This window comes from Antennarius striatus, chromosome 13, assembly GCF_040054535.1.
Source record: "Antennarius striatus isolate MH-2024 chromosome 13, ASM4005453v1, whole genome shotgun sequence".
NCBI classification, from domain to species: domain Eukaryota; kingdom Metazoa; phylum Chordata; class Actinopteri; order Lophiiformes; family Antennariidae; genus Antennarius; species Antennarius striatus.
The window spans coordinates 14,351,882-14,366,715 of NC_090788.1; the positions used below are offsets into that span (position 1 = coordinate 14,351,882).

Consider the following 14,834-nt stretch of genomic DNA (forward strand, 5'->3'; position numbering starts at 1 on the left):
CGCCGGGCTCCTCTTTCTGCCAGTCCAACCACGGCTGCACAGGTAAACCAGATACATGAGAAGTCTGGAGGAGGCGTGGGCGACCTGCAGGCCTTAAAGCCATCTGGAATATGTGTCACAAAAACTGTTGTTACGTGTACCAAATCTATCCATCCATCAGGGAAATAGCCTTCACCAAAGGATCTCAAAAGTAGTTTCCTAATCTTGAAATGTAGTAGAAGGTGCTGTGACCATCCCTGGTGTTTGAATAACTGTTGCACTGCCATGGATGGCAGGCTTGTTCCTGTACATGCGAGTGGCGACACAAAAGCCTCTCCCTCTAAGCATAGGCCTGAGTGAACAAGGTCATAAATGAGTTCAAATAGTTATTATTTTGACCTCAATCATGAGATAATAAAATCTATCTTGCAGAAGACAGGGGTTTTTATTTTTTTAGGTGTGACTTAAAGCCTTGTTACAACTCATGGGACTGAATTCAACCTCCACTAAAAACTATAGTTTTCATTAGTTAAATGTCATGAGTTCCATCAGACCTTTACATTTATATAAGAGCAGTTTGTCAGTGAATCAGTTGGGAAAGATGCACCTGAAAGCTTCATTTTCATCTTCATCATGCTGCAAAAAGCAGTTTGTGGACTAGACTGTGGGTCCCTCTGGGAAGAAGGCATGTAATATTATGTAATAAATTGCAGGTAAGGCTGCAGACTACATTTGAACCTGGTTCTACCAATAACTCTGAGCTTCTTTATGTAAAAATAAGGGTGGTAAATATCCTCACCTTTATGGCCATGCTCTGAAATTGTCAGAGCGAGCTTGAGGAAATGAGCAGTATTGATGAGCTCAAACCAATCTGATCCTCTTTTCTCCGTCTTAAAATCATTGCGTCTTTATAAACCTGCACGCACACAAAATTGCAAACACACACGTCATGATAACTCCCTTATCAATGATCAATATTTGATTGGCGATCGCTTTATTTGGCACTTGCGCAAACGTCTCTTCATATTGCAACTTGTAAATTGAGCGGAGGAGGAGGAGGGGGAGGAGGAGGGGGAGGAGGATGAGGAGGTGGTTGTCGCGGGGGGGGGGGGGGGGGCGTGAGAAGAAACGCCGGGAGGCGATGCCCATGTGAGCAGCTCAGTCTGGTGAAGGAGCGCAGCAGAGAGTTCTGTCCGCTCCCCCCGCCTTTCATGTCAGGGGCCACACTGCGTGCGAGGCGCTCGCAGGGAGGAGGATGATGGCGATGAACGGCAAGCAGCATTTCTCCATGCACCCGGCTCTCCAAGAGCCCAAGTATCCCGGCCTGCACTCGGGCTCGGAGGGCATGCGCAGAGTCTGTCTGCCCGCCCAGCAGGTACGTCCAGGTCTGTAGGGGGTGGGGGTGGGGGGGGGAGATGGCTTTTACCGGGTGAGAGGAGGAGAGAAATATCACATTGGAATTGTCTGTAAAGTTGATTTGACAGGACTTTGTTCTATCCGCTCTCTCCCTATTACCCCCCCCCCCCTCTGCCTTCCCTCGCTTCCTCCCGACACCCCCCAACCCCTCCCAATCCACATGTCTATTCAAGCAATGCTCTTGCTTTCATATTAATTTTTATGACCTGCGCTTTGAGGAGGGCTCTCCCGTACTCCTCAGCGCTGCTTGCCTTTGGAAAATGTTTTTTAGATCCTAAGAGCTGCCTGACAGAATTCCCCACTGACTCCAGTATGCGCACTCTTGCTTGCAGCTGCAGGGCAATATATTCGGAGGCTTTGATGAGAGCCTGTTGGCACGGGCAGAGGCTCTGGCGGCTGCTGACAGCATTGTCTCTCACGGAAAGAGTCACCCGTTCAAACCAGACGTGACTTACCATACCATGAGCAGTGTCCCCTGTACCTCAGCCTCCTCTTCTTCCTCCACCACCGTGCCCATCTCCCACATTGCGTCCACCATCCCATCCCATCATCACCATCACCACCACCACCACCACCTCGGGCAGACCCTGGAGGCCGGGGACCTCCTGGACCACCTCTCCACCAGCTTGGCCGTGACCGGAATGGGTGCTCCGGAGCCTCCCGGGATGACCGCGGCGGCGCACCATCACCAGCATCCGCACCACCATCTCCAAACCATGGGGCAGCTGCACCAGGCGATGGCCACCATGGCCCACCCTCACTCTTTGTCGGTGCACAGTGGGATGGCGTGCATCAACGACGTGGAGTCGGATCCCAGGGAGCTGGAAGCCTTCGCCGAGCGCTTCAAACAGAGGAGGATCAAACTCGGGGTAACCCAGGCGGATGTCGGGTCGGCGTTGGCCAACCTCAAGATCCCCGGTGTGGGATCTCTGAGCCAGAGCACCATCTGCAGGTTTGAGTCCCTCACCTTGTCCCACAACAACATGATCGCGCTCAAACCGGTTCTCCAGGCCTGGTTGGAGGAAGCGGAGGCTGCGTACCGGGAAAAGAGCAGCAAGCCGGACCTTTTCAACGGAAGCGAGAGGAAAAGAAAGCGCACCTCGATCGCCGCGCCAGAGAAGCGCTCCTTGGAGGCTTACTTCGCCATCCAGCCTCGGCCCTCTTCGGAAAAAATTGCGGCCATCGCTGAGAAACTGGACCTGAAAAAGAACGTGGTTCGAGTGTGGTTCTGCAACCAGCGGCAAAAACAGAAGCGGATGAAATACTCCGCGGTGCACTGACTTTCACACACCATGAATAAAAGCCTACTGCATTTTTGATCGCGTGATTAATATAGCCTAAATAGCCTAACAAACAGGGATTATTGCAGCTCTCCACCTCTCTCATCTGGATTATTTCCAAAAAGACTACTTGCATTTTTCGGGTTGGTGTCACCGACACTTCGTTGTTGCTATTTTTTTTCCGGTTTAATGTGGGACATGAATTGTTTGATGTTGTTCATAATGTATCTTGCACACACTAAATGTGAACTTTTCCCACCCTGACAGTTCGTCACGTTCATGGTTATTTATTTCACTTTTTAAACCATGAAAAGAAGTTTGGAGACGCACAGATTTTGTCAAGAGATTTTTTTTTTTTTTGGTAAAGATAGTTGAGATGAGATTTTATTCTCACGCGTAGGACGTCAGCATATCTTCTAATGTGTTGTCACTGTTTTTAAATGTTTGCAATCCAAGTAGTACGAGAGGCATTAAAATCATTCATGTTTTGCAGAACGAATCTATCGAACTGTGTGATAGTCATACGCACAAATATCATAAATAACTGATTAATAACCTTGATACCTTCACAATGTGACACACTGAGTCTGTTTATCTTGCATTATTTAGAAATGACACCGTCACAGGAGACACATCCGTGTGGCTTTGACTGCTGCTATACTTGAGAATTTTGGTGTGAATATGATTTGGAGCATTAAAGTTTGGCTATATATTTATGATATGGCCCAGATACCATAAGATATTTGTAAAACTACATCACTTCATTTGAGTATTTATTTTTTCACGCTTGATTTCACTTGGAAAAATGAAAAATGTGTGAAGTTTAAAATTAATAAATTATCGGTTATTTTGTAAAATATCTGAAGCAGTGACTGACCTTATTTTGTGCTTTATTTCAGATGTTTAACTTAAAATAATGTTGGATGTTTTTCCACAGACTCTATTTCCCTTGGACGATAAAATTTGTTTGTTTTGTTGACTGTTTTATTCTTATATTCCAAAGATCTGCTGGATTAAATATGTATTGTTTTACACGATATGCGCGTCACAGAAAAGAAAAGGGCCTCTTGCAGTAATTTTCACACCGCGGAGCGCAGAACGCGCTTGACGCACTGCTAACGACTACTTCACCCCACAATTAGAGCCGCTTTTAATTATAGATGCCCTCATGGCACCGGGTTATGCCAAGCATAGAGTTTGAAATAATTAAGTAATGACGATGCAGTATTAATTATACCGGCCTACTGATATAAAACGACCCAATGTGGAGGAGCTGGGAGTAGAAGCTTGACTGGGAACTCCGGTGACAGAACGACTGACGACACGATAAATTCACCGAGAAAAAGAAGATTTTTAAGTTGGATTTGTTTTTTATTTCCACGTTTAAATAAGTGAGTATTTTTGGCTACATCGTAATTATTTTTATTATATCCTGTATTGATTTTTTTTTTCAATTAACGTTTTTGTTATATTTCGGATGATGCGGTACAATCTATATATTATTTTTTAGCAGTAGACATTATTATTACTACTACTACTATTATTATTATTATTATTATTATTATTATTATTATTATTATTATTATTATTATTATTATTATTATTATTATTATTATTATTATTATTATTATTATTATTATTATTATTATTATTGTTGTTGTTGTTGTTGTTGTTGTTAATGATGATGATGTCATTTTTGTTGTTTCAAGTTACTTTGCTTTTTAAGTTCTTTAAAATTCTTCCTTGTTTCTGTAGCCAGTTTATGAACACTTGGGAAATTTTAAAATTTAAATTGAAATTTCTACTCGTTCTCGGTGCGTGACAGGAATTGTAAATGTGAAGTATAAAAGATTACTTGAAACATAATAATAATAATAATAATAATAATAATAATAATAATAATAATAATAATAATAATAATAATAATAATAATAACCACACTCAACATTACTCGCGGTTATGTGATTTCCCTACTGAGACCGTCGTCGGCTTGTTGTCATCAGGGATTCAACAAATTACACCGGAAACGTTTCTGGCTCTAACGCTCATTAATATTTTCTTTGATGCTGAGCGATGATTAATAACAGTTTTTATATATATATATATATATATATATATATATATATATAATTCATGGCGTTAAATATGCTTTTCGAGGGTAAATATAAATGTTAATAGTTCCTGCTCTATCGAAGTGATTCACGTTGACGGGACGTGTCCTAAACTCACCAACCGGTCTGAGAAGGAGAGCCCTGAGCCCCGGTGAATGACGGGTTCCTGCAGTGTATAGGGTTAAACAGGGTGCTTGTGAATAATTGATCCTTGTAATGCCCAGTATTAATATCAGAACGCACGCGCCTGGTGGTAAATTGAGCTGAAGGCTCGCGAGCGTCGGCGGCACGCGGCGACCGAGGCCACTTCAATTATTCAGCAACGGAGGAGCAAGGTGTGTTTCTCTCATGCAATGACAGGTGAGGTGTGATCACACACGCACACACACACACGCACACACACACACACACACACACACACACACACGCACACACACACACACACCGTGTAGAGTAAGGGAATGCAAACAGAGGAGGTGGGAGCCACAAACAGACTTAATTTAATAATTCATCCACTGCCAGTAGCAACAAATGTGACCAGAAGGGAGAAAGCTACCTGCGCTCTCTATTAGTCACCTGCTATTAGCGTCAGTACCGCTTACTGAAGAAGTCTGCAAAAACACACACACACACACACACACGCACGCACACACACACACACACAGTGAGATCGAGTTACTTTGTGGAAACTCAAGGCCAGGGTCATGGATGTCTTGGAAGAATATGTTATAGCAGATGCTCTCCATTGTTTTCATTTTACCGTATTATGTGTGTGTTTAACGTTTAAAGTAATCAGATCATTTGGTTTGTCTATAGGTAAGTGATGGATAGTAACACATTAAATCTTCATGAGCGAATATATGGCATTTTAATTTAATTTTATACTTCTAGTGTTCACCTGTGACGTCATATGTATACGTATATATGTGTATATATATATATATATATATATATATATATATATATATATATATATATATATATATATATATATATATATATATATATTTGAATAAGCTCACTTGACAAGTCTCACGCTGACACACTGTCACCAACTCCACCTACTACCTGTCAATCAAGCACCCAACCAATCACGGCGCATCTGCCAGAAGAAATCATGTGAACAATATGGCGTAAGGTAAAGTATCAGCTATGTTAGGAGGAGATATAAATATATATGGACTTCCCAGTTTACATAATTTTGGAGTGTTATAACTGTTCAAAGAATTTTCATGTTTTTGAGCAGAAAGTCCAAACAGCAGGAACGACACAAAAAACGGCAACTATTTCTGAGTGTAACTAGCTGGCTAGCACGAACAGTCTATCCAGCTATGGTTTCCGTTTGGAATGGGACAATCGATGTAGCATCCAAAATGCTCCTCGGGCATCTGACAAAAACGGTCTTTAAGTAACTAGTACATACAGTTCTGTTCATGTAGTCGGCTAACAGAACTATCACTGCTCTAAAGTTTCTTTTCCACTTGCTCTTTTGACAGGTGTCCTTTCATTTAAAGTTAGCTCCTTTCCCAATCTCACGATTAGTTAGCTTTCTTTCTCCAATTAGCCTGCTAACATTCAATACGGCTTCGCAATGCCTGCCCAATGCATGAATTGCCAACACAAAGTCATTACGTCACCACCTTGATTTTGGACTACATTGGGTGCGCTTGGTTTATAATACCATGAAGTCTGATATTGTTTTATTGTGGAATTTCCACGGGTTCCCGCCAGAACACATATATCATGACAACACAGAACTTATGAAAATATGACATTCACATGGAAAGTTGTTCTGCACCAAATTAAATCACCCAAACATTCATTCATCTTCCAACCCGCTTAATCCGCTAACGCAGGTCGCGGGGTAGCCAGTGCCTATCCTGGCAGTCTCATGGCGTGAGGCGGGGGACACTCCGGGCACGACGCCAGTGTATCGCGGAGCCACATAGAAACAATCATTCACACACAAACATATTTAAATTAATAACCATGGATCAGCTGTAACATTAAAGTGGTTGTTTCTGATTCTTTTCTTTGATTTACGCAAAACTGCAAACATTTACATATACCAATCCCATATACCGTCTAAAAAAAAATAATCACAGACCTTACAAGAGTAATCCCATGGTTAAGTATAACGTGCAAAGTCTTCAATGTTTAAGTTAAATATTGTTGGATATAAACCTCCTTATTATAATTTAATAATAATACATGTCTTGGTCATTCTACTGATTCAAATAAAATGAATAACTGATTTATCAATATAAAACCCCCCCACTAATTTTCTGAAATATCAGCACCCTTGTTTCCTCATGAAATTTTTAATCTGATATCTCACTAAGATCTGTGAACCATTATGATGGAGCAACGCTGAGTCTTATAGTGTACTGTGGGTCGAGCTGTCTGACTTACTAGCATGCCATGTATTATGCAGTGACTGCAGTGAAACACAAACACACACACACACACACACACACACACACACACACACACACACACACACACACACACACACACACACACACACACACACACACACACACACACACACACACACACACACACACACACACACACACACTCATGAAGAGATGTCAGCACACGGAGGGAGGGAAAGATCCTTCTTCAGGCCAATAAGGATATTTGGGTGTAGATTAAATCACCGTCTTGTGTGATTCCAAAATTTCCTTTACCGTGAAGAGCATAATTTTGCGTGAATCTCAGAAATAAAGTATGGAATAGAAAGGCAGGGTGCTATATTAAAGCCCCTGTCAAAATTCACTCATAGACACTTGTTTAATTCATTCAGCACGCTTGAGGAACAGTATTATACACTCCATTCATTATTCAAATCCTCTCCATTATCAAAGTGCCCAGAGAAATAAGATTAACTCAGCCAGAAATAACTTACTGTGGCGTGATTTTTTTTTTCTCTTTTACACAGCACTTAGCTGGTCCAGTGAAGGTCTGCACATAAACTCAGATTAAAGTGTACGAACATAGAATCTTATACATAATAATCCTCTCCAAGAAAATGTGGCTGGATTGTGAGGTAATAGAGGAAACGGGAAGCAAGAGACAATGAAAGGAAAGAAAGGGAAAGGACAGAATTAGCAAATGGATGGAAAATGGGAACAGAAAATAAGGATTAAGATGGAGATACTTGTGAATACAAAGAAATGCAAAGAAAAGAATAGGAAAAATAAATTCATGTTTGACTTCCTTAATGTCTGAAAATAGATTTTTTGATTTCCATCTTGATCAAGTCAAGGTGAGTCTGTCCTTGCTGCCCCAAATATCGTGACACTGATCTCCAGTGACACAGGAGCACCTGGAGGACCCACAGCAGAAGTGTGGGGAGGAATGAGGACGCTTCGCCCAAACATATATTAATTTACATAGTTCATTAATTAGCTTGTTGATCTGCCTTTTAAATACCAGTTGATGTATTATTGTTTTTACATTTGGCTCCGATGATGTACAAAAGAGTGATTTTAAATAAGGAGCCTCTTCTATTTCATTTGCAAAAATGTAGATGCAAACACGTCTTCCAAGCATATTTGATCTCAGTCACAATTTAGAACTGGATGTTCACTTTTAGAAAATGCATTACGTCTACATTTCTCCTGGACTTAGGACATGAAAAAGGCTGTGGAAACACTCAGCAAAGTGTCAAAGTCAAGATAATGTTGCTGGTACCAGCTTAATAAAAGTCAAATTGTAAAAAATCAAAAAATATAAAATCAAATGATGGAAGAAAACATTGAATGGAAGCACATCTATGAATAGTTCTGTTTATGTTTCTGTCTTTAGGGTGATAAACATGTAAACAAGGAAGTGAAAAGTAGTTCAACATCGATGGGTGCTGCCACCCAAGATCCACACACTGACTAAGGGCATACAGGAAAACAACAATGCACCCCCCCCATTCCCACCCCCATCTGCCCTTCTCTGTCATTCACTCCCGACGGGGTTATGCTTTTGAAGACAGACATGAAAACTTAGTCAGCCCACAGTGGGGCCCCTGAAGGAGGTCCCCTGGCAGATGCAGCCATCCGCCTCTCCCCTCACATTTGTTCCCACTGGCCCCACACCCTGAAGACAGCCCTGAGGCTAATATACCAGAAACACAATAAAAAGCAGCAGAGGCAGCAAATGTTGAGCCTTTGTGTCGGTGTATGTACAGATCAAGGAGAAGAAAAGAATAAAGTGATATTTACTAAGACACTAAATATATGACGGATCTTTTACTCGAAGAGATCTATTTTTATGCAATACGTCAAGTGTAAATACAGCTTTCTGCGGCTGACATGCATGCTGGAACTCATTTCAGGTAAAAGAGAGAAGCTGGTGTGATCAGGTTGAATAATAGGTTACTATACAGTATATTGCCTTGGGGTGATTCAAGCTTATCTGCATACTTGCAAGAATTCCCAACCGGATCGGGAGGTATGATCCAAACATTTCTAAACCAATTATTATTTTATCTTATAACAAGGTCGTGTGATCATACCGGAAAAAGGATTTCTCTAAATCAATTCATTAGAAAATAAAACTTTGACGGGTAGTCCTTCTGTAAGATGTCTGAGTTGGAAGAGGATTACATCGGCCTTAATGTGAAACTTCTCAAATAATTATGTTGTTAATAAAGAAGAATGGATTTCACAAAAATGTAATTTATGGATGGCTTTCATTTTTGGAACAACCAAGAGGAAGACAGTGTGTTCTTTTTCCACATTGTACATCCCACAAACATTCAGTGGCAAGAACTTCACATCAGTATTTCTACATTTTTGGGACCCTTACACACACACACACACACGCACGCACACACACACACACGCACGCGCACACGCACACACACACATACACACACACACACACACACACACACACACACACACACACACACACACACACACACACATAGATACTCAGATAGACACACATAGTTGTTACAGTAGTTCCCCTTTGACCTAATACAACATATAAATGCTGCCCATGTGTTAAAATCACAGAATATAATAAAGATTTGATTATATTTGCAGACAACACCACTATCGAATGAGTAACTTGTCTAATTTTTTACACCTTAAAAGCTGATCATGATAATTTTATATAAATGCAAACATTTTTATTCTTACGATGTGGTCCTTTGAGGCACTGACAAAGACGTCTGGCTTCTTTATCTCTTCATCCAAACTTGGGCTGCCCATAGGGTTAATCTGCTTTCAACAGAGATGGTAATATAAAGTATTGGAATATCCCAACAACTCTATATAAAGCAGATGAAAAAAGGAGAGTGACTCTCTTTATTTAGTAATGAGGAAGCCACGGTTCAGTGGTGCACAAACACACAGCCAAGCACCACACAGACATAACCACAAGGCAAGGGCGCACCTCCCTCGTAGTTCTCACATTGCATCAAATCACTGAATGACGGGTACAATGTCCAAGGCAAGGGGGAAAAGAGTGGTGGAAATGTTTCTCTTGGAGAGTTCCTTTGTCCGATGGGGAAGCAGCTCACTACAGCTGGGCAGAAAGCGCATACACAAATATATTTCTGGGTTGCACCGATTGGTTGAGTGCACTCCATGAAAACCGGGTTCTTCAGAAGATCTTCAACGGCTGAATGATTTACAAAATCATTAATATTTGACCATTTGTTTAAACTTCTAAACGTTCTTGAATCGCTATTTCTGCACTCATACAACACATTTATTTCATGGTCCCTCCTGGTCCTATTAAATAGTAAATGATATAACTGATACAGGTTAGAGGCAATGCTCACACAACTGCAAGAACCATTTCACTCTCTTTAATAATCCTATATATTATACAGTGTATATATCACACACACACACACACACACACACACACACACACATACACACACACACGCACACAAACACACACACACACACACACACACGCACACGTATACGTACACATATTAATTTTTGTTTTGTAATTATAATGTGAAACAATTTAGTGTCTTTTTTCTTTTTTGTATTGTTTAATGTATGAGCTAAAAGCTACAACAGCCTGACATAGCACAACCACTTGAACAGCATGCTATCTTTAACATTTTTCTCCAAAATTAAATTAAAATGACATACAGCACACAATAATTTCATTCGTGAACAATAACATGAGTTTATTTGTAACCACCTTTAATGAAATTGTAATTCAATGCTGTGTTATAAGATGACAATGAATTCCAGATTAAAATCTAACATTGTAGATTAAGAATTTATGTTCAATACGAGTTTAAATTTTGAAAAAAACAGGCAGGTGTATTTCTTTCAAATCCATACTTCCATTTTAAAATACAAATATCAAACTACGGTAACATTATGGTAATACAATTTTTCCAGCAATCTACTGTATCTATCATGTCACCGTCAGGACAGGATTCAGCGAAGAGGTGTCAGCTTCCTTTGTAACATCATTATATATTCCATTGTGCCTTTTGATTTATTTTGCTGTGGTCTGTAATATTAGAATTTCCATTCTTTTGCTTAGTTGTTCTGCTTTAAATACCTTCATATATGTTTTTATTATTTACATCCCGCTTCACAGCGGTGATCTATTGTGATTGTCTTTTTATTAGTTGCAATGGTTTTAGTTTCATTGCATAATCTGTTGTGCTTCTTGATCAGTTTTTGGTGCCCTGCGATAGCATTGTTACCTTATCCAAAGTGCTTTGAGCTTTGTTTTTGTGCTTTGTAAGATAATCTTATTTGTTGTGGTTTTTGGACAGTTGCTGTGCTTTCTAGTATCATGATCATTTCCATTATTTGATGAGTTGTTGTGATTTGTAATAATATAATACAATATAGTACTAATAGCTAATAGTATTAGTCGTTTAATTTGTAACAGTATTATCATTTTGACTGTTAATTTGATGAGTTGTTCTTTGCTATAACATAATATTAATAAATTACACTTTTAGCTTATTTGTAATATTATGACAATTTACATTGTGTTGATCAGCGTTTCTGCTTTTCAATAGCCTTCTATTTTCTGTTGTGCTTTTAGATTAGGTTTTGTAGTAGTAGTGGTAGCTGTAGAAGTAATAGCAGGTGGTCGTAGTAGAAGTGGTAGTAGCATTAGCAATAGTAATAGTACTAGTAGTTGTAGTGGTAGCCGTAATCATAATAGTACAGTAATGGGAGTAGTATTAGTGGTAGTAGTATTAATAGTTATTATTATAATGATTCCAGTTCAGAAGAATCACAAACTCTCCAATATCATCCTACTATTTAATCAACCTAACTGAATACTAATGAACAATTACATTGACTTTTGCAGTTGATACTTAATAATGTGGAATTTGAGTATATGGCAGGTCTGAGTGTTGGGTATATAATATACATTCATTCATTCATTCATCTTCTAACCGCTTAATCCGCTAACGCAGGTCGTGGGGGAGCCGGTGCCTATCCCGGCAGTCTCAGGGCGTGAGGCGGGGAACACTCCGGGCACGACGCCAGTGTACCGCGGGTATATAATATACATAATTCATAAATTACAACATTAACACTGTAATCACACAATGTAGCACCAGCAGATGGCGCTAGTGGAGCTTTGGGATATATAAATGCTTTTTATAAAGTTTTATAAGTAACGAAGAAATCATGCATAATGACCTGAAACTCAAACATGATAACTAAGACAAATTTACAAGTTTTAAAAATACTTTGAAGGACCATTGATGCTGATGTAAAACCATAACTGGACCAAGATCACAAGTTAAATAAACAGATTTTATAGGTCTTTATGGAAAAAAAAGAAGTAAAAGTTAAGCGAATTGAAGTTCGTCAGTGAAGTACAGTAATTCATAAAACAACAAGATATACTATATAAAAAAAGGAATAGAAGCAATTATATTGATGAGTCATAGGTTAACAGTACCAGGATGTGACCATTACGTTCTAGGTTATATCTGGGAGGAAGGCTGATATCTGAAGTTAAAGTAAATTTGATGTATGATGTCATGACTATTCTGATAAGGGAATGGACAATTGAAACAACAATGTGCCACAATGAGTGTCAAAATTTAATGTATGAATTGGTTGAAAAACTCACTGTGATGAGAGAAGTATTTAAATTAAATTCTGATAGGTAGAAACATTTCTGAGTATCAGACATGTTTTAATATCACAGAGCACGATAAGGGCAATGTCACAAATAAAATTCACAGAAATGAGTGAACGAATAAGAAAATGGAAAAATTCAAAGATGACATAAAATGTGAAAATAAACTCAATTTGGCCCCATAGACAAAGACGCTTAAACTACACTTAAGATTCATAAATCACAAGATACAAAATGAATTGAGCAAAAATAATTTACGTCTGGCTGTAACTCCTGTGTAGTATCTATGCACACTCAAATTACAAATTCAGTTTTGAGCAAACACATTTCAAAGATTGATGAGGAGATTAAAATAAATATTCATTAATTCATGATATAAAAACAGCCTTATTTCAATAACTTACTTTAAATACAATGAAAAAATAAATAAATATGCAGGTGTATTTCATGGTGCTCAGATCTGGATCCATATTTCATTTTCTGTTCTGAAATCAGTTTGAGCCCAGACACTGTGTTAAGTCACTAAAGTGGTAGCTGTTTTGATAAAAAAGCGAACCAGACAGGTTAAATATCTTTAGAGTAATCCGTATTATGTGTCGTGACAAGGAACTACAGATATGCATTAAATTAGAAGACCTGGATATAAATTAGTTTTCGTAATTTATCTTAAATAATAAACATTAATATATTGACAATTTCAAATTTTTTTCACTCTTTAAGGAATAAACATATAAAATAATCTTTAAATTTCAAATTATGTAATATTTGTCACAACACTTTTGTTTTAAAATACAGCAAAAGTGGAAATCTTTCCGAAAAATACTCAAGCAGATCAGTGGATATTCTTGTTCGCTTTCAAGTTCCAGCTCCGGATACACTTCTTGAGGTTTTCCATAAGTACAGGCACTGGTTTAAAGATACCCGTAGAAGTCATGTTTGCTTGTAACTCTGTACAGTTTTGCTGAAAGACAACAAATTTATCTGTATTATGCTACATGTAAAGATACAGTATTTGTCTGGGATGCTAAGACTTTATAAAACTGATTGAAACTTCTAATTTGACAAATGGGATATCAGAAGGATACTTACAATTTCAGTATCAATAAATTTCTGCAATGTCCTCACAAGTTTGTCTTCCTTTCCGTCACTGAGGCTGACCTGCAGGATGTCTCTCACTTTGCAGAAGAAAGCATCCTGAACAGAGCAAAAATGACAAATATATGAAGAAAAACAAAAAACTAGACACAGAAATATATGTAAAAGATAAAAGCTACATAAATTTATGTCAAAATGCTTATTTAATCCAAATCCATAAATAACAAGCAAACATGATGAACACACACTCACCTCGCATTTGTGCTTCCCTTCAGCCAGATGTGACACATCCTCCACATGCTTTTGGAAAAAAATTGAAAACAAACATTTGGTTTTTTCCCTGACATCAAAATGAGACATTTAACCAATTGAGTGTTGCAAGAAGGTAAACATTTGTCCCGATCAGAAGAGCTTTTACCTGTGAGAGAGATTGGTTGAATTTGGAAGCCAGATCAAACAAGCTTTTTAGGATTACATCAGGCTTGGGATGAACAGGGTTTGCAGTGACCAGACAGCCCAGCAACAACGCAGCAGATACCAACATGAGCATCTTCATCTCCATGACCTCTACAAGTTAGTATCAACAAGGTCTTGAACTGTTTGCTTACTCAGCCGTTATCTGGTGGCTTAGGATGAAGTCTTCACTGAGAACACAAAATATATATATACCTGCTCGGCCCACAGCCTCGCCACATTTCCCTTTGCGTCACCAAAATGGATGTAGATCTGATTGCTGTGGTTGATGAGCAACTTCACAAAAAATGAATGTTACTCTATCAAATCTACTGCCTTACAGATTTCCATAATTTTTTCACACAAGTTAAAAAAAAGACACATGAAAGTCCAAGCCTTT

The 14,834-nt window shown here is 39.0% G+C and overlaps 1 protein-coding gene across 1 annotated transcript; it reads left to right on the top strand.

The window, feature by feature from the left end:
* Positions 1–1,234: 1,234 nt before the first annotated feature.
* Positions 1,235–3,358, top strand: pou4f3 (POU class 4 homeobox 3). Its single transcript, XM_068331564.1, has 2 exons — positions 1,235–1,354; positions 1,728–3,358. The coding sequence occupies exons 1-2, from the start codon at positions 1,235–1,237 to the stop codon at positions 2,673–2,675; spliced, it is 1,068 nt and encodes a 355-aa protein (XP_068187665.1). The 3' UTR covers positions 2,676–3,358.
* Positions 3,359–14,834: the final 11,476 nt, after the last annotated feature.

Coding starts and splice junctions, on each gene's coding strand:
- pou4f3 (XM_068331564.1), top strand. CDS start 1,235: ATGATGGCGATGAACGGCAAGCAGCATTTCTCCATGCACCCGGCTCTC. Junction 1,355..1,727: donor TCTGTCTGCCCGCCCAGCAG/GTACGTCCAGGT, acceptor TCTTGCTTGCAG/CTGCAGGGCAATATATTCGG.